General features: G+C 46.5%; 1 protein-coding gene across 8 annotated transcripts in view; it reads left to right on the forward strand.

Annotated features, from left to right (window-relative positions):
* Nucleotides 1-2561: 2561 nt before the first annotated feature.
* Nucleotides 2562-27640, forward strand: part of CEP170B (centrosomal protein 170B) — a 55326-nt gene continuing 30247 nt past the window's right edge. For 5 of the 8 annotated variants that reach the window (XM_015287858.4, XM_015287859.4, XM_015287864.4 and 2 more), the window contains exons 1-7: nucleotides 2562-2631; nucleotides 3086-3186; nucleotides 3908-4043; nucleotides 15463-15552; nucleotides 18473-18551; nucleotides 20798-20856; nucleotides 22187-22325. In XM_015287858.4, the coding sequence (XP_015143344.2) occupies nucleotides 3939-4043; nucleotides 15463-15552; nucleotides 18473-18551; nucleotides 20798-20856; nucleotides 22187-22325 (472 nt within the window). In that variant the 5' untranslated portion in view covers nucleotides 2562-2631; nucleotides 3086-3186; nucleotides 3908-3938. Of the gene's footprint in view, nucleotides 2840-3085; nucleotides 3187-3907; nucleotides 4044-15462; nucleotides 15553-18472; nucleotides 18552-20797; nucleotides 20857-22186; nucleotides 22571-27640 lie in introns of those variants that run through there. The other 3 variants (XM_040701330.2, XM_040701331.2, XM_046941948.1) reach the window with 2 other exon arrangements.

Here is a 27640-nt window from a genome sequence, read left to right on the forward strand (position 1 = left end):
GCTGCTGCTGCATCTAACTTCTCCAGGACTTTCCTAAGCCTTCCCTTCTCCTTGCATGCCTGGGTGGCTGCCTCACTGCCCTGCAGCAGTACACGTTTCCCCACTGCAACTGGAGGCAGTCTGGCCCTACGGACTGATGAGGTCAGAGCAGGGGCATTTTAATTGTTGAATGTAAGTAATGTTCCCCACTGTTTAGAGAATAGGGCTGAAAGCTCTGTAATACTGATGGCAGGAGAATGTTTAAAACAGCCAATACACCTGAATGGGAACTGCTGGATTTGGCACACACATGCAGTGTGCCACTTAGCCCAGTTCTGCCCCTGTGCAGGATACTCAGTGTATCCTGTACTCAACCACCCTCAACACTTGCCATCACTTAACTTCATTTTCAATGTATCCTCTGTATTTTCTCCTCTTTACAGTCTTTCTTTCCTACCAACATTTTCTCCTTGAAACTCCCCTCCCAGTCAGCCAGACTCTTCCTCATCTCTTCCTCAAATATATCGTTCTTGAGTTGTGTCTGTCCTGATCTGTCACACTGAGAAAACCAGAGGTGGTTTTAAGGAAACTACGTACTAGCATCATGCTTCCAAAGGCAGTTGTGTGTTTGGTGAGCCTGTCGTGTCAACTAGGTCAGTGCACGTGTTGCAAAGGCTGCCAATAGAATTTGTTCCAGTGGGGAAAAAAAAAGTGAAAAAGCAAAGAAGCAACAGCTTCTCCTTCCCACAGATGCACTCTTTCGGATGGGATTTAAAGATGATGGTGAAGCACGATGCTGTTCTGCAGCCCCCAATGCCCATATGCTATTTTAGGAGCAGTGAAGAAAGAAGGGAAGACTGCCCTTATTATATTTTAATTCCCTCTAGATCACTGGAATAAAATGAGGAGGCTGTAACACAGCATTCAGCCAGGCCTAACGCATTGGCCTAAACCGTGTCTTCAATCAGGTCAGAAGACACGTGGGACTATTTTTCTTCTCTATAAATAGTGAAGTACTGGCTGCTCAGATAAATACACGTGTATTGGCTAAACCAAGCTTAAAGAGGAAGTAAGGCAATCACTAACCTTTTTATAGTAACTTATAGCAAAGATTTGCCTAGATGGCAGGCTTGTATAAAGAAGTAAATTATCCTACCTCCTTATAGCTGCACAGAGCTGTTCTATGGATTGGCTGATAGAGCAGCACCTCTGGATGTAGTTCAGAGAGAAGTGAAAAGTATTTACAAAACCCTAAACTACAGCTCAGTTAAATCAGTAAGAAGACATGACTCAACAGCAGGACAACACAGAAAACAAGAGGAAGTCTGCTTTTATTTATAAAGGATTTACATCAGTTTATGACAGAGCTCAATGCAAAAAGCCTTTAAAATGGCCTAGAAGTGACCACTGCTCAGCCTGTCCTCCTGCCTGGCACCCAAGGGATGCAGAGAACAGCAAGGCATGGCGTGTTGCTCCTCTGCAAGGAGATAGCAGGAACGCTCCAATAAAATACAAATGCTGCAGCCTCAGCCAGCTTTTAGGCCTTTGAAGATAATCACACCTTAAAGTCACCCCCTGGGCAAGATGTATTTGCCAGAGAAGAGCTCAAATGTTGATTAAAGAAGGCAATAATACCAGTCATTAAACAATAATGAAGTCCTACTGCTCTTTAGAAAGAGGAGGGAGGTGATCCTAACTCCCTCCTGCTCCTGCTGTTGCTCGCTTCACCCTTCCTGCTGCTGTTTCCAGAGGATTGGTCCTACTGCTGTCCATGGAGCAAGTCCATGGAGGGACGCTGCGTGCCATGGAATCATAGGATCTCAGAGCATCGAGTTGGAAGGGACCCACAAGGACTGTCCAGCCCAACTCCTGGCTCCATCCAGGACCATGCACGGGACCTACAGTTTCCATGTAATCAGACGTTGAGACAAAACGTTTGGAAGACAGCATTGAAGCCATCTGGGGAAGCTCCTGCAGGTGACTGCTTAAGTGATATTCAGAATTAAACATGCAATACGTAAATGCAAAGAAGTCTCTTTTGCCTGGAAGGTAAGACTGGGCAAGTATTGCTATGATCTTGACACCTTTATATGTTCGTTAGCAGCCTGTGCTAGCTGGAGACAGAGCCAGCGTGTGGCTGTTGCTGTTTCCAGTCCCACTGACTGCTGCTGGAGAGAAAGGAACCTTTGAAAACTATTTGCATTAGGAACCAGCCGCATCCATTATCACGATACTCAGTTTTCCTCTGAGCCGGGAAAAGAAAAAAAAAGAAAAAAAGAAAAAAAAAAAGTGGTTCTCGCTCTTCACACGTGGAGCCCTTCACTGATTTCCTGGTTACCTGGCCCGCAAAGGAACCTGGTGCAGAATGGGGGCGGAAGGGCTGGCGGTGGGGCGGGCAGACTGACGCGCACCGGAGGGCTTCGGGACGGAAGGGCCGGGGCTGCCGGGGCTCGCTGAGGAGGAGGCCGCGTGGCCTAGAGCTGCGGAGCCGCGGCGGGGGGAAAGCGGGCGCGGCCGGGCCGCTGGGGCCGCCTCCTGACGTCGGGAACCTGCCGTGCGCGGGGCGGGGCGGGGCGGGCGCCGGGAGCGGGCGGGTACAGCCGGCTGCGGGGCGCGGCGCCCGGCCTGTCCCCGCGCCCAGGGCCGGAGCAGGTAGGGCTGCGGGCGGCTCCCCCGGCGGGAGGGCGCGGGGCCGGGGGGAGGCCGCGCCGCGCAGACAAAGGGCCGGGCCCGGCCCGCGGGGGGGCTCCGCGCTGCACCTGGGGCCGAGCTCCGCCGCTGTTGGCGGCCCGCACGGCTCCTCCCTGAGCGCTCGGGCCCGGCCGGGGCCGCGGGGAGGGAGCGGGGCCGTCCGCCCCAGGTGCGTGGCCGGGCCGCGGGGGCGAAGCGCCCGGATCCGCGCCGCCAGGAGCAGCGTATGGATGCGGAGCCGCCCGGCAGCATCCATCTCTCTCCGTCTGCTCTGTGCCGAGGGGTAGCCCTGCCCCACGCTGCGGGGAGGGGAGACCCAGCCCAGCTCCCAGCTGCACTGGGAAACGCAGCTTCGGTCTAGGGAAAGAAGAGGAGAAGATGCCCTGACCTGCGCTGTTTTTTCTTCTTTCTTCAGGCGGAGAGAAGAGAGGAAAATGCGATACTGCGGGAGAGCGAGGAGGAGAGGCAGCAGGGCTGTGCTCTGCGCTGCCGGCCTGTAGCAGCGACAACAAACAGGTGTGGCTTTGCGCTCCCGAGAAGTGCCGCACGCCGCTTCCCCCCTTCCCCCCCCCCGGGTGAGAGCTGCCTCTTCCCCATCCATCCTGGAAAGGGGATGCTGCCTTCCTCCGGTGGGAATTGCAGCTTGTGATTCCTACCCATTGGTAGCACTTTTATCAGCTCCTGTGAGAAGGGAGGAATCGATTGTGGGTTCCCGGCTTGTCTGTGTGGAAGTGGGATGAGCAATAAAGAGGCTGTTCTGCTCTCAGCACCGCTGTCGCTGCAACTGGGAGTCTGCTGTGGAGGCTGGTTATGTCATCGTCCTGATGTTTTGGCCCAGGTCTTGCAGGATGGAGAAGCACGAGCTGCGCTTTGTGCGCAATGAGTTGCTAACTGCCAGAAAATGTTTTGGAGAAGTTTTGGATGTTTTTCTAAAGCCATATTTTGGTATTTCAGTGGTTGGATTCAGCTGCGTATTTTATCTTTGCAATCCCTTGCTCAGCCTTACTTTGCTGTGGGAATATGTCCAGGGCTGCAGAGCAGTGGCTCCTACCAGTGGCACATGGGATGCATGCTTCACCACTGTTTGTGGCCACAAAAAAATTAATGCAAACACAGGTTGCAGGCAGCCACATTGGCTCCTGTGGCTCAGGACAATTTGGAAACTGCAGCTGTGCATTAATGTTCTTCCATACTTTAGTAGCAGCTCACTATGTGTTCCTCTTTTCTGTGTGTTTAGGATGCGTGAAGATTAAGTGCCAAGCGCCAAAATGAGTGTGACTTCGTGGTTCTTGGTGAGCAGCACTGGCATTCGCCATCGGCTCCCAAGGGAGATGATATTTGTTGGCAGAGATGACTGTGAACTGATGCTCCAGGTAATGTGGCTTTCCTACTGTCTTTAGATGATGCAGAAGATGTAATGCTGGGGGTCTGTAGAGATACTCTGTGCTTTCTTCAAATGACATCTTCTAAAACACGCTTTTATGTTGAGTATGTGGTTCCCATGAAGAGCTCATATATTCATGAAAGTGCAAGTGAGGCTTCTTTCAAACAGCTCTGTCATCAGATGGATGGTGGATAGGAGCACCCAGGATCATACAGATAGGAGCTGTGCTGGTTGGAGATTAATCACGTCGAACAGATTAACTGTCTTGATGCAACAGAAGTAGTAAGCAAAGACATACCGCTCTGTCCTGATCTGCAAGTGATTAAATTACTGGGTTTTGTGGCATGTGATTTGGAGGGGAGCAGGGTGCTTTTCCCTGTTTTCCCCATTACTGGAAGTTTGATGAAATTTCAGAGCTTGTATCTCTTGGTTGGTTGGTTTACTTGTTTATTAACGTTTATCATGGTAGGAAGTGCTGATCTCTAGCAGAGGAATGCTGGCTATTTTGGTGGGCTGACTAAGGCATTGTCCTCTTGCTCCCAAAGTAATTGTGTTACTTGGGCAAGCTTGCAGCTTGTCGTAGTGCTTTCCATGCAAGCGTGTCTCCTTGCTGGACTGAGTCCAACGTGCCTGAAGTGTTGACTGTGGTCTGATGTTTGACAGCACAATGTAATGGACGTCACCCCAAATAAATGGAGCTGGAATCCTGCGAAGAGCTTTTGACAGAAGCAGCTTAGCTCAGGACTTTGTAGAAGCTCACAATTAAATTGGTATTTCTGTTAGACTTGTGCATGAATACTTGGAGTGCAGAAGAAGTTTGGTTGCACCTGTCTGTCCCCCTTTTGCCCCTTCACAGAGGTGGCAGAAGATCCTGTGGATCATCTGTAAAGCTTGTGTGACTGCTAGTGTCAACATAAGGGAGCTTCCTGCACAACGGGCCTCCCTTCCCTGTAGGTAGCTTTCACTGATAACCCAGTAACAGCTATTTCCTAAGTGCTTTGCTGACGTCCTTCCAGGCAGGCTGCATTTGTAGCTACTGTGCAGATTTTGTATGATATGTTAGCAGGAGGTCTGCTGAGGGGACAGAAGTTCTTACTGTATGAGCTGTACTTGGAAGGCAGTTGTTTGTTAAGGTGTTGTCTGACTAATAAAATGTTAGTGTCCACAAAAGGAGAGCTTGCAGTATCTGTGCTGCTCTGCTGGCTGGCAGTGAAGGAAATGGCTTTGCCATTCGGTGTGTCAGAGTTTGAAGCATACTCTGGTTTGACAGCAGATCGTTTGTTTGGGTTTTCCTATGAATCACACTGTCTTTTATTTCATTTTTCCATGTCTGACAGGTGAGACATTTAAAATGTCTTAATGTTTTCTGTAAGTCTTCGTTTGCTCAAAAACCTGATGGCTGTATTCTCTTGTGACTTAAAGGGAAAAAATGTATACGGTGGCCTTACTATTCAAAAATAGCCTGAGCTTCTGGGTGTCCCTTAATTTAGTACCCTATGAAGGTATTTGAGTTTTCTTTACAGCCAGGGCTGCACACATTGAGAATCACAGTTCTTGAGCTGTGCAGTCTGACATTACCCAAATATCACTGATTGTGAAAATGTGCTGCTTATTTCTCTGGTTATTTACGGGGTTAACTGGACAGCACGGACTGTGAAGTTCCCCATACCTCATGGAGTATTTAATGCTGCTTTAAAAGTCTAAACTGGCTTGTTAACGTTGCGTGTGGACTGGCAACCTTGTGATGCTATAAATTTGTCATGCTCTTCTCTACAAAGTAAATGAATTGGGATTCTTGGAGGAGCCAGCAGTAACAGTGAGAAGGATGTAGTTGTGTTTAGGGGCTGGCAGGTGGTGGGAGGTAGCAGAGGAGATTTTTGTAAGAGGTGTTTCTACTATTTTGCTGGAATGAAGGCTCTGGGTTGTCAGTAAAAGCCAGCTGTTTATGTTCACGGGTTGAATTATATCTGATCCTTTAAAAACATATTAGTTTACTGTCTTGAGTAATACAGCTTTTTCTCAGATCACATGATTGGTCTCATTTTGAACAGCACATAATTTTCCTAGCCATTTGCTTATAAAGATGTTTTCCAGAGCTTTCTTGGGCTCCAGCTGACATGACTGTAGTAAGATGCAGGGCAGCACGGAGACTCAAGTGTACTCTTGATATCCAAGCAAAGTTGTGTGTGAGCAGATGGAGGACGAGGTCTAAAGATAGGCTTTTTCCCTACTGTGACTGTCCATGTCACAGAATCGTCGTGCAGGTTGGCACAATTGGTTGTCCTGGGGGAAGCTTAAGGAGCTGGGAGGTTATTGGAGCAGATGGACAGAGCTCTTGTGGCAGTGTAACTGTCATATTCCTCTGGTGATGTCACCGAAATTGTGTGTTCACTGCATGGTTATCTTGAATATAGACTTCAAGATATGGGCACTCACTGCTCCCACGTGCACAGTTGAGAACAGACTGGCATTGTCTAGGAGGGGGGCTGGATGATCTGTGCGCTGTTTTTCATCTCGAAGATTATTTCTGCTTAGTGATTTCATTGTGATATGGTCTGTGGTCCCCTGCTGAGACCTTGTGCATTCAACAGGGCTCCAACATGCAACACAAGAGATAAGCTCTCCTTGTCCTGAAGATCTTGCAGTCTTGCCTTTCTCGTCTTACTGTTTCAGGAATGTCTTTTGAAGTTTCTTGGCAAAGTTACTTTAAGGTCTCAGATCCCTAAACGGCAAAAAATGATGTCTTTGTCACCAAACAATCAAGCCTTAGTTTCACCTGAGTTTACAGGTACTGCATTTGCTTTCTAGTTAACAAAGAGATAAAGAAAACCATGGTCTTCAAGCTTAAAATTAAGTAGATTTGATAACGGGGGAACAATCTGCCTTGAAATCCTCTATACCTACTAAGAGGATTAGAAATATTGTAAAGGTTTTCTCCGCACTGTAAAGATCCTTGTATAAGTAAATGTGAGATTTACATTGGGTTTGAATGTTAATGCATGGAGACAGTGCCACGTAGTGTGCTTTGGCATGCACATTGTTGTTACGCATAGTCAAGGGCTTCATCCTGCTCTCTTTCTGAAGGTCATCACTTGATGCCTTTTAGGATCCCATTTGCTCCCCTTGGATAAGTCAACCAACAGTGAGAGTGTGGAAATACCAACCTTTGCTAATTTGCACTAGCAGGTTCTTCATAAAGCTTAGTGAAGATGGGAAGTAATGCTCTGAAAATGTTTAATGCTTTCTTTTTTATTTCCTTTTTTTTTTTTCTCCTAAAAGAAAGAGTTGTGGTGGTGGTTTGTTGTGGTGGTGGTTTTTTTTGACAATGTAGAATGAAGTAACTCCCTCCCCCACTGCATTTTTCATGTAATATAATTGCCAGCTTTATCAGCTTTGATCATTTGCTTAATGCCACGGTTATTTGCTTGCATTAGCAAAATGTTTATGTAGTGCAAAGTTTTTGTTTAACCATTGAAACCTTCTCCTCCACCCCTAAACAAAGCACATTTACATTTAGGAAAAATGTCAAATATTTAATGAAGAGGAGAACAGCGTCATGATTTTCCCCGTTGTTATTTAAAAAGTGAGATGGTTATTGGAAAAAATGAGAAAGGAAAACATTTAAGCAGTGTTCTGTTGTGTTTTTTACCTCCCTATACAGCAGCAGTTGGGCACACTCTTGTCCTGCACAGTATCAGTTTGTACTCCAGCAGGAGTAGGTACAGATGGTGTGATGCTGCTGTTTCAGCTGTGGCCTTTGTCCTGCCTGTCAGTTAGGACAGCTTGGCACTTCCTATTATGAACCTCTGCTTTCAGTTGCTTACAACTTTGCTAAACTTTCTAGCTGTTTAAGGTGCAAGTCTATGTTCCAGGTATCTGCTTTAGGCAGAGTATTCTGGAATAGATCAGCTCCCTTCTTCAGTCTTCTCAGAGAATGGGTCTGAGGAAAATGCTGCTTTCTTCATGTATATTTAGAAGTATATTTAACCTGTTCTTCGAAGTTCTTGTGCTGCAGAGATGGGAGTGATGTTTTTCATGAGGGAATCCCCAGGTCAGTGGTGATGGGTTTTCTCATCAATAACCTGAATGTGTTTGGCTGAGTTGCAGACCTCTGAACAAGGTTGAAGTCCCCACTGACTGCACGTGAACAGCTTAAAGACTGTTGTTTTTAGTTATGTTTCATCTGGGAGTGAGGTTAGTGAGGTTATGGGTTGGAGGACAGGTTGGGCTAGGTTCAGGGATGCACAAGGCTGATATTTATGTGGTCAGCAGCTCTGTGTCCAGGTGGAGGCCAGTCATGAGTGGCATCCCCCAGGGGTCTGTCCTGGGACCAGTGATCTTCAACATCATTATGAATGACACAGTGGTATGTATCGAGTGTACTCTCAGCAGCTTCACTGGTGACTCCGAGCTGAGTGGTGCAGTTGACGCAACAGAAGAAAGGGATGCTATCCAGAGAGCCCAGAACAGGCTTGAAAAGTGGCCCCACATGAACCAAATGAGGTTCAGTAAGGACAGGTTCAAGGTGTTACACTTGGTTCAGGGCAATCACAGGCAGGTGTACAGACTGGGGGAAGAACTCATGGTGAGCAGCCCTGCAAAGAAGGACTTTGGGGTCCTGATGGACAAAATGCTGGACATGAGGCAACGTTTGCTCTTGCTACCTGGGAGGTCAATACCTGGGCTGCATTGAAAGAGGGGTAGCAGCAGAATGAGGGAGGGGTTGTCCCCCTCTGCTCTGCCCTTGTTTGGCCCCATCTTGAGTACTGCATCCAGGCCTGGGACCTGGAGAAGAAGGATGCAGAGCTGTTAGAGCCAGTCTGGAGGGCCACAAAAATAACCAGAGATCTGGAACACCTCTCCTGTGAAGAAAGGTTGAGAGAGCTGGGCTTGTTAATCCTGGAAAAGAGAAAGCTCTGGGGACACCTCATTTCAGCCTTCCAGTTTTTGAAGGGAGCTTATGAGGAGCAGAACTAACTTTTTACATGGCCTCATAGTGATAGGACGAGAGGGAATTGCTTTAAACTTAAAGAGGGAAGATTTAGATTAGGTATAATGAAGAAATGGCACTGCTGCCCAGAGAGCTGTGGGTGCCCCATCCTTGGAGGTGCCCAAGGCTGGGCGGCTGGATGGGGCCCTGGGCAGCCTGAACTGGTGGGGGGCAACCAGCCCACAGCAGGGGATTGGAGGTGGGTGGGTTTCAGGGTCCCTTCCAGCCTAAGTCATTCTTCTATGTGAGAGCAGCTGCCCTAGATTAGATTGGATCAGGGTGCCTCTAGCCCAGTGTCCTGACTTGGGCTGTGGTCAAAGCAGCTCTCGAGAAAGCTTGTACTTGCTGAACTTCCTACAGTTTTATGTTTCAGGGAGCTAATTGCTGGCTCTTTGCTCATTTTGATCAGTGGGTTTCTATTTTACAACAGCTAGCTGACAGATTAAGACTGGACTGAGCAGGTACAACAAGAAGGTTTGTGTGCATGCATAGAGGAGGAGCATAGAGAGGGGAAGCCACAGGGTGTGGTGAACATAGGGCACAAGCAGCTCAGTGTGAGGAAGGTGGGCATAGCTGTATGAAGTTGGGGAGCAGCATCTCCCTTGGGCCTGAGGTGGGCTCGAGGCTTGCTGTTGCTCTGGTGTCAGCAAATAGCTGTAGAAGCCACCAGCCAAGTATCTGTCACTGGTCCATATGGAGAATCACAGGCTGCTTGTACTATCAGTCAGTTCAGTTCACGAGCCCCTACCACAAGGCTGTTCTTCTGGCAAATGCCATAAATGCTAACTTGATGCTGCTTGAATAGATGTTTTCCTTTTTTTAGCTTGTTTTGGTAAAAATCGAGGCAATCACAAGCATCCTAGGCATGGAAAGAACATTCCTATGGCTGCTACGTCAAGTGTTTATAACTGCAGAGCAGTTAGGACGTCCAGTGTGAAGGCTGTCTGCATGATCCTGCTTCTGTCCAGTACACATAGGCATGAAGGTACAATCTGTTCCTCTGCCATTATCCAGTAGTTTTACCCCTACAACAGCTGTCCTGTGCTCAATACACAAAGTGCATGGAGCATTCTGCAAATAACACAGTGTAGTTATGAGCTCTGTGTGTGTGTGACTAGTAGTTGAATTAAGGCTTCATTGACCTGACGTGTCCTGCCTTCCCCAGGCTGTATTTGATAACACAATGTCTCTCTGATGTAGCTTGATAATCATTTACATAAGCAAGTGTGAATAGATGCAGCATAGCTTGTCTATGCTGGGAGGAAGCAGGTGGTGTGAACTCAGTAGGTGTTTTTCTGATGCTTCTGGGTGAATGCGCTGCTGTGCAGAAGCCAGATCCTTCCATCACAGAGGTATTTTCTGTACTGGAAGCTCTCTCTGGGAGTGATAGGAGACCTCAGGCCTGGTGTCCCAACCTCCCTTCTGGAGGCTCAGGGGTGGAGGAGGAAGCCGCAGTCAGGACAGGGCTGTGCAGTTATCTGGAAGGTGTCAACCAGCACCTGTGTGTCCCTTGGTGTTGGGAATTGCGATGGTTCTGAAGCATTCATCCCTGAGGTGCCACAAAGAAGGGAGGTGTCTTGAAGGCAGAAGGGAAAGGATGTGACCATGGGAAGCCTCAGATTTCTGCTCAGCAGTTCTTCCAGGTGCTGGGCAACAGCTGTGGCAATTCCAGACCTGTTGCTCTTTGGTTCTTGCCTCTCCCGTTGTTTACTCTTAATGTGGAATTGATGGGAGGGCCGTGCCAAGTGAGGGGATGCAGTGTAGGGCAGTCAAGCATGGCAGGACCAGCAAACCATGAGGGGAGATCGTTGCTTCCCTGTGACATAAAAGGCAGGAGGGCTACAAGGAACTGGAGGGAGGGTTTGTCCCTCCAGGGGACCCTGTCCATGTCTAGAGCTGACCACAGTCTTGATCCAGACTGCATTATGCAGCTGTACTGAAAATGTAAAGGCTTCTCTCTCACACCAGAGCTGTTGCTTGCTTGCCCGTGCCTCCTGTGTGGCCCTGCAAAGTGGAGGGAAGGCAACCCATCTGTGGGCTGCATGCTTCCTGCCTCAGGTCAGGACCAGCCCTTGGATCTCTTGAACCCTGTGCTCCGCTTCTAGAAAGGAACTAGCAAGCAAAACCTGATTCTAGCCCAGAATAACGGGTTAAATTGTTATGGAAACTGTGCCAGCCTCCAAATCCCTTTGCCAAGCTGTGGGGATTACGGTTTCATTTTCCTGGGGGATTTCTTTCTTTTGTTCAGTGCCTTATTTTTGCATGAATATTCAGGCCCTGGCCCTGCAACAGATCCACTGCACAGATCCACAACCTTAGCTGCAGCAAAGCTAGTGGCAGGAACCTGCAGCTCAGAAGCTGTAATGTGTTCAGCTCCAGAATAAGGGTGGCTGCACATGCTGAAGAGAGGTCTGTGTACTTGTGTGGAGTCATGCAGAAGCCAGCCCGTGTCCCTGGAAGCAATCGGTCTGCCTTCTGCAAGGACATCTTGTTTGCAGCCAGCCTGAGGCAGGATGGAGCATTCACAAATCACTGACACATACCCTGGAAAAGTACTGAAGTGGCCAGTATGCAGAACTCCATGAAACGCATAGCAATGGAAGAGGGAGACCCAGTGTTTACAGCTATCATTTAAAGATACCGGGATTTTACTTTTGAGGAGCAAAAGCCATGTTTCAGGCCAGTGTGCCGGGTTATTTTGTTGTCATTTGTTTGCTGTTGGCTCTGCCTCTCTTCTTTCTAAAGTGGGGCACTGGGAGAGGTTTGTATTTCCTTACTGGGACGCTTGTGCAGAGCACATCGCTGGCAGAGCTGTAACCTGTTCACTGTGGAAAGTATTCAAGCAAGTGTTTATTGCATGCTGCCACCAGAATGCTGCAGTTATCCTATGCCAGACGTGCACGACAGACTGTGGTTAGGAACAGGGAAACTGCTCTTGTTTGTTTATTTTATCTCCAACACCATGATGCCTCGCAGCACTGGCAGGGCTGAGGTCCAAATCTCAACCCTGAGCAGTAGGCTTTTGCCCATAGTAATTCTACTGGGGAAAAAAAACAGCATCTGTATCTGCATAGACAGCTGAGCTGTGTCTGCTCCCCAACCCTGTGGGGAAATGCAGGCTGTCTCACTCTATTTTTTCCTCCTGCCTTCCTTAGCAGGTCTCGTTTCCGTGTGCGTTTTGCTTGGTGTCTCTGCAGGTTCTTGCTTTGCCCTGCATGTCATGCTCCATACGTCAGACCCTTCCTCAAACACAGTGCTGTCCATCATCTGTTGTTTGCAGCACACACAAATGATGTGACGTTTGCTTCTGTGGAGACTCCTGTGTATTTGGAAAGCTGCTTTTGCTGCTTCTATGCTAAGCAGGAGCCTTTGCTGACCTGCTGTGTGCAGTTATGAGAATCACAAGCAGGCTGCTGGCTGCGTGTCTGATGGGGACTGATGCAAGGTTTTGGTCCAGATTTGAGACTGGCAGACCAGGAGATGCTCTTCCTATCTGGTATTGGAGATAGCTCCTCTTTAATGTCTTCTTGGAAGAAAGGGCAACTCTAAAATACCTCTGTCTTCAGATACGTGCAACACATGCATTTCATCTATGAGATATTTAAAACAGTGCGTTGTAGGCATTATGTGGGAGAAGCAAGAGAGCCTTACATTAGGAAGTGATTTGAATGTCTGGAAATGCAAACGCTGCATGAGTTCAGCGTGGTAACAAATCAGTGTCTGTTTTCCCTTCAGAGAAGTGTAGATGTTGTTAACCAGAAAAGCATACTCTGTGTTTTCCCAAGAGTTGTTCTTATTTGCTAATAGGATTGATGCTGGGACACGGTGAGAAGGCCATGGCCCTCCTTCATGCTCTCTCTCTGCCTGTAGCCTTACTTCTTGCCTCCAGATCACTTGTGCCTAGCAGCAGACCTTCCTTCCCTGCCTCCTTTCCCCCCCTCAGTCTCATCTGAGATTTTGATAACTTTACTATCCTGTAAATATGTGCTTTTAAACTGAGGCTTCGTGTGCCTGGCATTCAGTCAATTGCAGTTTTTGAGCTTATAGAAGCCTGAAATCTTCTCGGTTGTGTTGCAGACCTCTGGGAAGTGGTCTGCACCCATGGGCTGCTGTATAATGTGCAGACTCTGGTTTCCTAACTCACCTTCTGTGATTCAAATGTTCGTTCATTGGAAGCTGCTGGCTTACTGAGCTGAAGTGACTTCAGAAGGTCTGTTCTGTCTCTCATCTGTTGCCAGTGTGGAATGTGGCGAGGCTTTGCTGGGAAGTGGGATTGAGGCGTTCATCATCATCAGAGATGATTCTGCTCTTCTCCGAGAACAAAAGCACTATCAGCCTCCGGGCAGCTGCTGTCACTGCAAGAAAGAACAGCTCATGTTGAGTGTGACTGATGTTGAAATAAACCACACCTTGGTTCTCAGGAGTGACCTTTGGCAAGTTGCATCAAAATAAATACGGTGCAACTTCAGTTATTTTAGGTTGAGTTTCCTTGGAGACGGGCCCTTAGGAACTTCTGCTGCCAGTTCTTGTGATGTTTGCTGCTCTAACATAAGCAAAACTGAAAAAATTCTTCTCTGAAAAAGAAAAAAAACCAAACGTCATGAAATTTCACAGGACTGTGAGCTGTGTAACACTTTGCCATGTTTCTAATATGCTCTTTAAAGGGATACTGAGAAGTTTCAAGACTGCGGGTCAGATACAGTATATCACTGTGACTGCTTTTGCAAAGGGCTGTTTTGAAGGCAGCTAAAACTTCAGTGGAGGATGGGAAATTCTGGCATAAATAGGTCCCATTGGTGACCTCTGCTTTTATGTAGGGGAATATCATGGTGCTGGAATACATCTCTGCCCTCTGGGTTGATCCTTGTCTGGTTTGGGACCGGGAGTGGCTGTAGTCAGCTGTTGTACAATGCAGCAGTCCAAAGGCCGAGCTCACTTACAGCAGGGTCAGGTCCAGGGCAGACCAAATTTTTAGGAGACAGCTGCTTCCCTCAAGTAAACCCTGTATTTTTTTTAATGGCTTGTGACTTGGTGCGAGATAAAATCTGCCTTAATTTTTTGTCTGAATTCTTTGGGCAGAAGACATCCAGTCCTTGGAGGGAGGCTAAAGGGTTTGTTCTGCCTTTAAATTCTGTTAATTTTTAAATGAATGCTGTAAAAAGCTAAAGCAAACTGCTACACCAGTTAGTTGGCTCTCCTTCCCATCCCACTGGGGACTGTGATAGCCACCCACAGTACTGGGTTGCTGAGGGACACGGGGATGCCTTGTGCATGCATCTGTGCTGTGCAGGTGGCACACTTGTGTGTGGTAGTCCTTGGGAAGAAGGAAGTCCTGCAGATAGTTAAGTTTGTAAGGATAAAGCCTCTGTTTTCATCAAGGAATTCTCCTGAAATAGTCTTTGCCTCTGCTTGCCTGTAAGGAAATGGGTAATGGCTTAGTGAGAGCGGTGCTTAGGAAACCAGCCTGTTCATGCTTGGGAAAAGGGAAGGACTTATTTTTCAGCAAGAGCTTGTTGGTTGGTGCCCAGGAGGAGGAAGGTGTGCTCAGTCTGGCTGGGCTCCCTGCTGGGGCAGCATGCCTTGCCCTGCACTGAGATTCAGGGAGATTTTGGTAATGCATGCGCCTGCTGATGGATTGAGTGGCTCCAGAGCCTGGCTCATAGCTACAGCACCTGTGCCATATTTCAAAACCTTTCAGAGGTTTTTCTTGAACAATTCTGCCTTGAAACAGTCTGACAGTATTTCTCCTGAAGTGTCATGCTCTGTGGTGAAGATGAGACGTTTGGTAATGTGTGTTGGGATAGAGCTGCTGGGACAAAATTGCTGTCCGGATCAGTATCCTCAAAGCAGGCTTAACATTTAAATTTTGTAGAGCTGCTTTTTCATCCTCAGTTACCTAACCTTCCTCTAAGCTGGAAAACATCCTAGAGTTTAAATCAACTCCAGCATGTGATTCTGGGAACAGTATGCATTGGAAATGAGTTTGGCTTGAACTCAAGAAAATACTTTTTCCCTTTGAAAATAAGGAAGAAATCCTTCCAAATAGAAAGTCCCTAAGTGGTGAGGACACCAGCATCAGCTTATGGAAATGGAGCTCTTCCAGTTCGCAGTGGATCAGATCCTGCCCCCCAGACCTTTAATTTGACTGGTTTTGTTTTCAGCATGTATTGATACAACTCACTGAAATGCTGACATAGCTTTCCATAATATTTTTTTCATGTAAATATTGCATTGTCTTCAGCAGACTGTTTAGAAGCTTTAACTGTATTCTTTGATTATTCATAGTAACAATAATATTTAATTTTTCCTGTTTTCTCTCCCCTCATTCCATATCAGGTTAGTCTAACGTATAAATGTTGTGAATAGCAGTGTCTCTTATAGCTGACCGCTCTCCCATTCACTGTGCTTTCATTGCCAGTCCCGCAGTGTCGATAAGCAGCATGCTGTAATCAACTATGACAAGGAGAAAGATGAGCACTGGGTGAAGGATCTCGGGAGCTTAAATGGGGTAAGTAGCAAACCTATGAGTTAATGGAGGCCAGCACATGATGCTGAGTCTGTAAGCATTATATGTCCAGCTACTGCTAGACCTTCTTGGGTTACTCAAGCCATTGGCATAAATTAACCTAAATGTATATAATTATTTGAAAGGCCTGAGATGGAGGTCATGCAGCATCTCATCTTAGAAGAGGAAAGCTCTGATAAATTAATCCTGGTGGTTTTCTTTTTTTTTTTTCCTTGTTGGTGCCCTTGCAGAACTCTAGCATTCGCAAAACCATAGAGCCTCTTTGAATTTATTTCCTGCTCTTTTCTGTCTCATTTTGGGGATGTTAACATTGAACTGGTGAAGCTGGAGCAGCTGTTCAGCATGAGCAGGGTGACCTTTAGCAGTTCTGTTGTCAATGTGTGGAGTGATTTATGGGATGATGAGCCATTTAATTTCTTTGGGGAGAAACTATTTAAAACCAGCTATTTTTGATAATAAAGATTGGTATTTCACCCGTTTTGATTTGTGTTAAGACTGAGGAAAAATGTGAGCCCAGAACAAGAGCAGAGCCTGCCTCAGTTTTAATCCTTGTTGTGACCCTGACTCAGGCAGTTGTGTTAGGCAGCTTGGTGAGGCTTTGCCAGAATTTGCCTGAATTTGCCTGAATTCTGTGATTATTTAATACACTGTGAGAGTTAAAACTGTCCTCATATCATGCAGGCCTCTCTTTGGCTGTTGCTACACACCAGTGGATCTTCTTGTGGAGTAGGCCTCAGCTAGATTCACAGGGCTGTGTTTGCTGTAGAAGTTTTACTGCAGCCACTGTTTTCAGCTTAGAAACAGGAGCTCTCCACCATCACTGCCACAAGAACACCAGACAAACCCAGAAACTTGTACAAAAACTGTGACTGAAGCAGACATCAACCTTTCTGCCTCCTCTGGCATCTGGCTACAGCTAGAGTGAGTGATAATCCTTCTCAGCCTAATAGCTGAAGGCAGAGAGCCCTGCTGAAATGTCAGTATTTCTGCTAAGTACTGTGGGCTCTGCCTGGATCCTTGCTTTACAACCTGTGATTAAAGAATAGCTCAAAAATCCTGCTTGCAGAAAGGGGAGGTTCCTGTTGCAGCTTCTCTTCTTTCTTCATAGGCTCATGAATAAGAATTTACAGCATTTTGGTAATAGACTTACACTTATAGAGGTGGATTGAAGGCAGTGAGAGCGATGCCTGTCTTCTGCAGCTGGTCCAACAGACTTCATTGGAGAAGGCTGTTGTGGCCAACTCTGTTTACTCTGTGTGAAGTAAATAGGTCCATAGTTGGTAATTTTCATGTCAACTTTACTTTCGGCGGAAAGTCAAGTTTCTTCTGGGGGACTTCAATTTTAATTCAGTTTTCAGCATTTGCTTTTATTTTGTGTTTATTTTACTCCTTTTCAACAATGCATTAAATGACTTCAGGCAATATAGTTCATAATATTATCAGATTTTTTTTAAAATTTTTGTTTTATTATGATGTTCAGGCAGCTGATTCTGCAGCCTTTGTGTCTTTTGATTTTTGAAGATAACATTTCTGTCTGCAGTAAGCAGTTTGCTGGGGTTATTTAAGTGCCCAGGTAACAATCAAAATGGATTTTCTGGCAGACCCTTCTTTTGCAGAAAATCCAGTAAATAATTATTTTTGTTCTAGATCTGTCTGCTGTGGAAGTTTCTTCCATGCAAATAGGAATTGCCTGTCTTTTAACCAGCTTCATTGCTTTTATTCTGAAATTATAGGCCTCTTCCCCGGGTCTTCTGGCAGTTGCCAGGAAGCTGGGGGCTGTCTCCTCCTGTGTTCCAGCTTCCTGCTCTAGCATTTATTTTTCCCTCTGGTTACTGCTTGGTTTTACAGTGTGTGTTTGAGTTGGCCAAGGTGAGAAAGTAAAAAAAAAAAAAAAAAAAAAAGAAAACCATGCCTCGATGATGAAAGTGTGTCAGTACGTTTTCTAGCATAATTTTGACTCTTAAAGCTTAGCTGACGTTGTAGTGAAGCTACAGGGACTCACCAGGCCTGTGAGGCCAGGTCACTGCCCTGCTGCAAGATCAGGTAACTCCTGGGGTCTGCAGCTGCTGAGTGCCTGAGCCCCACCAGCATGCTGGTGCTGCTTCACTTGAGTTCCTGAGTTATTTTTATTTGGCCTGGGTTATTACAAAAGCACACAGGCTCATCTGTGGAAGATATCTGTGAGTTCTTGATCTACTGTTCTGTAAGAATTGTTCCTTATGGGGTCCCCTCAGAGTGCAGGCATCTGAGATGTTTGTTCTCAGCTGTGAAGCACATTTTTTTGCACCTTTACAAGGATAATTCAGTTTCTTCAGGCCTAAGCTAACTGTCTGTAGCACAGAAAAAAATGAGCAAGTGCATCTCTTGAGTGACAGGCCTGTTGTACTGATAAATGGTGTCTTGGACAGCAGGGCCTCAGATACCACGGTGATTCCACTTAAATACCTGCTCGTCTATGTGTTTCCATTTCCCTTTCCTGTGTGATAGGCTTTGATAAATGACCAGGGGGCTGGCACAAGTCTTGTTTGATATTTGATGGAGAGCTCATTCACAGCTCAGTAGTTTGTTGGAAAAGCTATGGCAGCTTCTCTCCTGTATTTACTGCCCTTGCTGGTTGGGAAGGGAGGAGAAGACCCAAGAGCACCCAAGGTTCCTGACTTCAGGCACCTCATTTACATCTTCAGGTCAGGGGCTAAAACTTCATTTGCAGTTGGTGGGAAGAGTACCTGGCTTTGAAGCACATTTGGGGTGCTCAGACCTGCCCATGGGAGCTCCATGCTGGTGGTTTGCAGGGAGCTGAGCTCCTCGCAGGGCTGAGGTGCACCCTGAGCATGTGCAGTGCCCCTCAGCAGATGGGCACATACCCTGGGTCAAAAACCACACCTGTGCTTCCTCTCTGCAGACATTCGTCAATGATGTGAGGATTCCCGACCAGAAGTACATCACCCTGAAGCTGAATGACGTCATTCGCTTTGGCTATGATATCCTTCCTCTCTGAAGATGTGTTTTGTGCTGTTCATTGCGTGGAGAGTTAAACGTGCTAATTGTGGCTAATGACTAAGGGTGTTTGTTTTGCCTCCCGCAGCCTTTGGATGGCTCATCAGCTTTTGTTTCTCCACCACGGACCTGATTCAGAACATATTAATCAGGATGCCTGCTGCCTCCAGTGGACTTCGAAGCAGGCACTGCACTGACAGTAGTGTCTGAGGAGGTCTCTGTCAAAGGAAGGGTGGTTTTTTTTTTTTTCTTTTTCATTTGAGATCTCTGAGTGGTATCTGTAGCTGGCAAAAGCCTGGGAGCAGGCATGTTTCCTATGCTTTTGTAAAAACTAACTTTTTTAAGTCATCATTCTTTGCACCCAACTGCTTGCTTGCAGACACTTTGTAGGTCTTTGCATTTAGCTCTGGGAGCCCGCAGATAGACCTTAGCTCTGTCAGTTGAAGCTTGCCTCTGCAAATTGCTGTGCCACAAAATGCAAGAGTGAAACTCTCTTTAGCAATAGCAGATGTCACCTCTGTTGGGGAAGGCCAGGCTGCTGTTACTGTTTTTTTTACAGAGGCACAAATTCTGCTGGTGTCTGCCTTTACCTTCATCCCTTTCCTTGGGGATGTGGCTCAGTCTGGCTGCGCTCCCTGATGTGGCTGAATTCTGATGTGGCTGTTTGACTGCTGTAGATCAACAGAAGTAGAGAGCCCTACTGCTGCCTTCTCTTAGCATTATCAAATCATTTTTTTTGGAATACACTCCTTTTCTGTTCCTTCTAACTGTCAAACTTAACCCACTCAAGATGAATTATGAAGCAGCATCTTCTCTAGGTTTCTTGCTTGCTTTTGTGAGAGAACTTTGGTTAAAACAGCCCAGACATTTCTGAGAAAAGAGACGTGTGGGGGGAAAAAAAAGGTTTGATTGGAAAACTCTTGTGCATCCTTGACCCCAAGGCCACATTCTTGTGTCTTTCGTTGTATCCGTGATAAAGTATGTGTGCCTGGCTGCGCTTTAGCCCTTGAAATACTCCAGACCTTGCTGGAGCCCAGCAGAACCCGCAAGGGAAGGCTGAGCCTTTGTTGTGCTCTTGCCAGGCTACAGGTACCTCAGTTTTCAGCTGCAACATTTGCAACAGGGATGCTTAAACAGATGTATGTGCAATCCTGGATCTGGTGGAAACAAAGATTTTTTTAGACCCCGAGGTCATATCTTAGTGGCTGTGATACAGGTTTAAACTTTTTATAGAAAGTAATTCTGAGCATTAAGCAGCTCAGTTAAGTGCTTAGTCCTGCAGCCCTTACATGGCTATTCACGTGAAATGAATGATTGCATTTATGAATTGTAAAATTTATTACCCTCAACTGGAAAGCTTTTGGGGATGTGGGTTTTAGACTTGGCTCTTTTTCAGCATGATTGCTATAGCCGTTAAAGTCTCTTCCTCTCCTTTGCTGCTGTGGTGCTGTGCTTCTTAGCAGCGCTTTCTGTGTTGACTGTGTTCAGCTCAGTGGTGATGGCAGCATTTCCCATGGCCTCCAAGTCAGCTGCACTCTATTGCATAAGAGCTGTCTCTTTTTCCATTTACAGCTTCACTCACAGACTGCATGGAGTCTCCATGCTCTGCCAGTATCTCTTGGTTTATTTTTAGTTTAACATTCCCCATCTTTCCGCTTTCATCCTTTTTGTGCTGTGCTGTCCTGATTGAGTTGTTTGTGATGGCACGGCCAGATGCTTCCTTTCTGCTTTTTTTTTTTTTTCTTTGTATAGTGTAGCTGGGGATTATTGCCTAGGTTCAGACATGTTGAATGCTTCCCTTCTGTAGAGGTCACAGCAGCTCATGACCTGATTTACTTTTCATCCAGGAAACAGCAGTGACTGAAAGGCCTTGCCTTGTTCTGACTATGCGAACCTGCTCTGTCTTGGCCAGGATGCTTTGGGTGGGGAGCTGGGAGCAGGGTGCAAGCTGAGCCAGGGCTCTGTTTGCTCCCTCATTCTGTACCGAGCTGCTTGTGCTCCCCTGAGCTCCTTCACTGCTCTTGTTGCATGCCACTCTCCAGTTGGGTTCTGACAGAAAATACAGTTGTACTCTCTATTGCAAAATACACACAGCAAAGACTGTCTTGCTATGCAACTGAGGCAGCTTTCAGCACTTCTTGTTGTTATTTTATGATGTTTTCTTTGTGACTGAACACTTGATTTCTCTCTGCATCCGATTCCTTTGGTGTTTCCTTAACAAGTTCTGTACATTCAAACATGTATGTCCTGGAGCAAATTCAACACAAGGTCCCAGAAGAAGCATTAAAGGTAAGGGTGTGTGGGTACAAAGGGTGTGTGGGTGCAGGTGTTGTTTCTTTCGGTGCTCTAGTAATGATCATGCTGCCTGAAGTTTTAAAATACAGCAGCAAAATGATCCACATTGTTATGCTGTCCATGGATTGAGGCTTGCCAGAACCCTATGTTGATGGCAGATGTATTTCCCAGTTATCTTGTCTCTGATCTCTCTTAGCCTGCTGCTAACATCTAGATCAAGTTATTTATGATCTCGTGGCAGCTAACAAAAAGGCTACTAAAGCCGTAATGTGTTAAAGAACAGTCAGTGCATTAACTTCAGGGTGAAGCAGAGCAGAATTAGTTCTGCCCCAGGAGTTGAGAGCAGTTGCCTTTCCTTGAGCATGGTGACGTTGGCCAGCTCCATAACACTTTCTCCAGCAGATTGAACTTTGCTTAATTTATTCCATTATCTCATTTGTGCCTTCAAGCTCCACAGTCTTCCTTACTGAGCAGTCCTCTTAAGAGTAAAGTGTTCTTTAAACAAAAATTTCAGCATCAGGAATAAAATATACAAGGATCCCCTAATGTAAGGCAGAAAAGCAACCCCCAGAGGCAAGAAGGCTGTCTTTGTTGAGCTGAGTTCAGCCACCAGTGCCAGGCATCACCTGTTGGCTAGCAGGTGCTGTCGTCTTAGCCCTGGTTTCAGATTTAGGACTTGGAGAGGATCAGAAGTGTAACAGCCAGGACTGGGTAAATGAATCACTGACTTTACTCAGGGTAATCTGGATGGGTACACTCTTTTATTAATTTGCTTGTAATAAACCCACTTTTAATGAGCCCATTTACTAAGCCGCAAGTTAATATGGAGGCTGCTCTAAGGCAGGCTCATCGTTTTCCTCACTGATGAGAGAGTTTGGAGAGAAATAATTAAAATATATCTTAATTGCCTTTGCTGAAAATTTGACATAATGCAGATGGGGGCCCGGGAAGAATTAATAATATTGCTTTAAGAACAAAGAGGATTTCAGAATTTGAATTCTGAATGGAAAATGACATAAGTTCTGATTGTTCTTAGTTCACTCTTTAAAGGGTTTTCTAATTAGCTATTTTGCAGGGCTGTGTTACAGTGACCTTCTCATGGACTGTAACTGTCATTTATTGTCTTCCAGATGAGGTATCTGAAAGCCTCTCTGATGGCACTTGTGTTCTCTAGCCTCTACTTAGGTGTGTTTCCCATTTGTCACAGAGCTTAGCCACAGCATTTGCCTTTGCATTGCCACGTTTGGGCAAGGGAGGTTATCATTGCCACAGGCTGCCATGCAGATTGCATGGGCACTCTGTAGCTGTCCTTATGTCTCTGCAGCACGAGAAGTACACCAGCCAGCTTCAGATGAATTTCAAAGGCACGGCGACGAAGAGGGTGGAGCAGCCCATGGAGCACAGTGTCTACACTGAGTCCCCACAAGCAAAGCTGGAGAAAGGAGAGAGGAAGCCAATTACAGGTATTTGCTCAGGAACCAGTTAGTCAAGATTCACAATAGTCAAAGTGCTGCTTGATCACTGCAGTGGGTCAGAATCAAGTGTGGTGTGAGTTACATGGTGTAGAAGCTGGTACTAAAGATCATCTTTCTAAACCTCTAAGTATTTCACATTCTCAGTTTTAGGAGAAAAAAAAATAATTGGTGTGGTGGTTCACACATGTCTTGTCACTGTGAATGCTGGAGAGCCTGTGGGCTGAGCAGGTTTGGTGAGTTCTTTGGCACCTGTCTGGTCTATTTTTATTTTCTTAATCATGAGCTGGTGTTTGAACGGAGATGGTGACTCAGAGTGGAAGATGCATGGCTGCTGCAGCGTGGTACTGGCAGGCAAGCAAAGTGGCAGCAACGGACTTGTTGCAAAGAGTCTTGTATAGTCTTAAATTACTGTATTTCCTAATACCTTGTTATGTGAAATAGGAACGGGCTGCTGAACCTGGGAGATGTTTGCTTATGTTCATTGTTACCTGGCTGCATTGTGTCCATTGGAAAAATTTCTTCTGTTGCACATTTCTCTACTCGCTGCTACCTTCCTTTGGAGACCCCTTTTCATACCTGCGTCTCCCTGTTCCCTCCCATGGTGGGCCAAGACATCCCCAGCAGTTTTTTCCCTGCTCCTGAGCTTCCTACCTCCTTTATGTACTGTCCTAGTATGTCTTCTCCCTGTCTGGCTCAGTTGTCAGTTGGTGGCTTTCTAGAGCTTGATGATACATGAAAAGAAGAAGAACTATGGCTCTAAAGCATCCTGATGACTAATGACTGGCAGAGTGGAGTCTTGCTTACCAGAATGGCAGAGTGACTGGGAGCTGTCCATGTGCAAAATGGATCTGTTTGAGGAAGGGGTAGGAGGGGTAAGGTGATGGGCAAAGATGAGTGAGACAGGATCTTGGAGAGGTGGTCTATTCATAGGTACAACAGCTTTCTAGAAATGCGTACAACTTTGGGTAAATCCATTAAGGTCTTTTTTGATACCTAATTGGAGTGGGTTGGCTGACCTTAATCTTCTATGTATTGTCTTGGTTGAAAATCCCTCTAAGCTGACATAATATACTAAAACAGAGTAATATTTCTCTCTTGTATATTTGCCTGTGTTTTTGTTCCCTCCAGCTGTGCAGGGAAATGCACACACCTGTGTGTTTGACTGTTATTCTTACATTGCAAAACCTTTGTGTGTTGATTGAGATGTGTTTGTGGGTCGCCCTCCCCCCATGATGGAGCATTTGTGTCTTCGCCTCATAATCATAGGGCTGAAAGGGATGAAGTCGGTGATTAGCTGTGACACTGCAGGGTGAATGGAGGTGAACCTCACTGGTGGAGAGCTCTCCAGCAGTGCTGTGAAGGACACTGTGTTCTGGAAGGTGTTGCCTGTAATTGGACTGTGAGGTCCAGGTAGAACCAGTTCATGTTTGCTGCTGCTCAGTTGCACGAATATTCTCATTTTTATTCTTGCCATCTTCCAAAATACACACTGGCTGGTTTTAAGCTACATAGCATAAGTGGTTGATATTTTGGAAAATCTTCAAAGTCAGGACATGGAGTGACACTTCATTAGGGTGACCCATTTCTCATCATGTGGCTCATGGGTATGTATTGCGTATTTGTCACTGGTAGTGAGTGTAGGTCCAAGGCCAAAAAAAAGCTGTGAGCGCTTTCTGAGGGCTAGTGATGAAGGATGCCACATGCAGTGGGGCTGATGGGCAGATGTGAGAAGTCTGGTGCTGCCAACCTGCTGAAAGGTGGGGGAATTCAGGATGTTTTGTTGGCATTATTTTACTGGTTGGACTGAAGCCTGTGAAGCGGGGGAAGGAGGCTGAGCATTAAATCAGTGCCTTGCTCTCCCATGAGCATCTCTGTCACGTGAGCAGAATGATCATTGAGTTCCTTTTTCATCTGCAGTGTGACTAATTCACCTTGTCTACTGCTGCACACTTGCACAGCTTTTCTGTGGTGCTTGGAGGAGTGGCTGCGAGTAAAATGATTAGTGGAAAGAGGAACGTAGTGTTCTTATGGGGAGAGGGCTTGCTTATGGCAGCAGAAAGAGGCTTTGGGGAGAGAGCTGTTTTGCTAAGCCCGTAGGTATTTAGGAATTTGCATTGACTAATTAAAGAAAGGTCTGGGGTGACAAAAGGCTTTAGAAGGATCGCTTCCCAGGGCCTGGCTGGAAAAGAGGCAGAGGCAATGCAGGCTTTCAGGGAAGAGGTTTAACAAAACAATGTGAACAATTAGAGCTGCTTAGAAATGGGAGGAGGTGAGGGGGTGAGGATAAAGAGATCCAGCAGAGGGAATTGGAAACAGCTCAGCCATTTATTCTTTATGCTGTTGAGCATGTGGCTCCTCGGTGTGTGTTGCCTGTAATCAGGAAACCATCAGTCTTTGCGAGATGTTTTTAAGGCAAGGAGCTTGATAGGGCCTGTGGTTGGGTTTTGCTATGAGTTAGCTGAACCGTGGGTGCATTCCTATTTAATACTAAAAATAGCCATCAGCTCTGGTGCTTAAAGCCCGAGGTGATGAGGAGGCCAGGTAGAGCCTTCAGCTGTACCTAACACTGTTGCATTCCCCATCTGTTGCTACCTGAGCCGAGGTGGGGGATGAGATAAGCTACTTTGTGGTCTTCTGCTGTCACTACAGGCTGATCTGAACTTACTGTAATTTTTTAAGCCCTCACGGGCTGATGGCACTAGATAACACTGAGGCTGATGACTAACTTCTGAGTAACTGCTGCAGGCCTGAGTTTCCAGGCATGGAGGCTGCCCGCAGCTTCCGGCTGAGATGGGCATTGCCAGCTGCAGGAGCAGGACTTGAGCTTCTCCTGGGATCTGTGAAAGTCTTCCTTGCTGGATTAGTGGCTGCTTTGCCAATCCTGTCTGTGTAGATGCTGAGGTCTGCAGGGAGCAGTGGGAGTTGTGCCGGGTTGTGGAGTGTTTCCATGGTCCTTGGCTGCCTTCCCCATGAGATCATGGTAATAGCTACTAAGGCACACAGCTTCACCCTGGCCTTTAATGTAGAAGAGCAGTGGTGTATCTGCTTTTCATCTGTGCTAGTTTGGTGGTACCTGCAGCATGCTGAAGGCTTCATCGTGTAATTGTTACAAATAAATTAATGATTATCAGCCTGATTTGAAAGCCTCCAGGATTTGTGTGCACTCACAATAGGTACAAAAGTCCAGGATTTAGGTTTGCTGCACATACAAAATAAGCAGTGAAGAGCCAAGGAGTTGTTTTGTGTCTGTTCCTGCTATGCTTAAATTCTGTATTCTGAAGTGGAGGGGAAAAAAAATACAGAATTTAAACATAGCAGGTGTCAGAAATTTAGTTTTTAAAATGTTTTAAAGCTAGATCATCATTTTTTTTTTCCTCCTTTTTTCTCCCCAAGGCCCTTGCCTTAAGAAGCCCACTCTGCATCTTCCAAAGATGGACGTTTACCTCATTAATAATGAATCAAAAACGCCTTGACATAAAGCAAGCTGGATTTCTCATGCTGGCGTTCTGACTTGCTGCAGACAGCTTCAAAGCTGTGTGTGCTTCTGTCAGCAAAGAAATTTGCTGTTGCTGTCTGTGCCTCTCTAGAGACTGTTTGAAGCTTTGCATGGACCCAGGCAGAGCTCAGCCCTCACTCCTGTCCCAGCCTGGCAGCTGCTTTCGAAGGCCATCAGAGCCACTGCTGTAGGAGCTGTGCTCATCGTGAAAGCTCTTCTGCCCATTTGTTGATGGAGAGCAGCATTAATGCAGACTTTCTGCTTTCCCTTTCATCACCAGGACTGTGTTTTTGGTCCTGCCCTTGAGTTGTTCTCTGATTCACTTCTCTCTAAGTACATCCTTTGCATTGAAGCAACTCATTCTCTGTCACTGTGGTGCCTCTTCAGATGATCAATAGTTCTCTATTAGTTTAGACTTGTTAAACACGTGGGCATCCCTTGTTTTGTACTAGCACTGCCTTCATTTTTCCTCTGAGTGGCTGCTCCTAAGACTGAAATCCAGGAGCAGAACGTGTGCATGTCAGTGCTTTCCTTGTATTACACTGTCACCCGTAGCTCTGTGTGTGTGTCTGGCTGAACGCTCATGCTGACCTCAATTCAGTTATCTAAAAGGATGGTTTTCAGGCTGTCTGCCTGAATTGATGAGCCAAGAAATATGTCTGAATGAATTGGCACCATCTGGCCAGCCTGGCACAGAATCGAGAGGAGGTGGTAACGAGCTGCCATCAATTGGAGGAAGTCTGATATCATTAACATGACTGTTAGTTCTCATTGGCCTTCCTTGCTTTGCTGCTGACTCGAACAAGCCCTGAGCCTCTGTGCATCTAAGAGCTCCCAGCTCACACCAAGATCCATCGGGCAGGCTGAGGCCATGTAGCAGGACGTGTGGCTCAGGACACAGGCAGATGTGCTGCTCTGGGTGCTGCTGGTCCAGGTTGAGGCTGCTACCCAAAATGCATCCCAGCTGGCAGTGGGCAGCACCACTGCATATGTGGCTACTACCTGGCCTACGCCTGTCACTGCCATCTGTTCAGCTGCCCTCCTGTGCCTTCTGCCCCTTCTGTACAGCTCCATGGTGTTGGAGCAGGAGGAGGGCATGAGGGCACTTCTGCTGGAGGATAAGAAGGGGCTGTGGTTTCTGACATGAACAGGGCAGCAAATTCGTGGAGCTCTTCTGGAGTTGTGGATATTTCCTTCTGGCTCAGAATGTCACCACCTACAGCAGAAGTTGAGAAAGGGGGTGTCTGCATCATTTAATGATGTTAATCAAAATGCACATTAACATGAAGGCTCAGTGGAAGCATTAATTGCTCTTAAAATATTGAAACTGTCCTCCAATAGCAAGATACTGACTCCCTGGTTTCCTATCTGTGCTTTTTGCATGCTTCAAAATGAAGTTCCAGTTTGTTGTGGCTGGGAGAGGGGAGGAAGGGACAACAACTGGTATGATGGGTTGCACTGAATGTGCACTGCTACAGACTGTTGCTGGTGGGGCTTGGGAGCCTCATGTCACGGCCTTCATAGTGCAGTGTGTGCAGGGTGTGTTCTCAGTGGCTCCTGCCCTGCTGGAACCCTCTGTGCTCTGCCCAACCGCAAGCATGCTGGGTTTGGCCTTGTGCTGGCTTTTGTCAGAGAGGGAATTTGGGGAATTTCCAAGCACTTATTAGAGCTTTTTAGGCTAGTGGGGGAAATTTGAGAAGGTAGAAGAACTGGCTCGTTACTCTGTAAATTATTACTATTATTTTTAAATCCTTCTTTTTTGCTTTACATGCAATTCCCAAATTCCCCCTCAGCAGAAGAGTCTGAC

This window comes from Gallus gallus, chromosome 5, assembly GCF_016699485.2.
Source record: "Gallus gallus isolate bGalGal1 chromosome 5, bGalGal1.mat.broiler.GRCg7b, whole genome shotgun sequence".
Taxonomy (NCBI): Eukaryota; Metazoa; Chordata; class Aves; order Galliformes; family Phasianidae; genus Gallus; species Gallus gallus.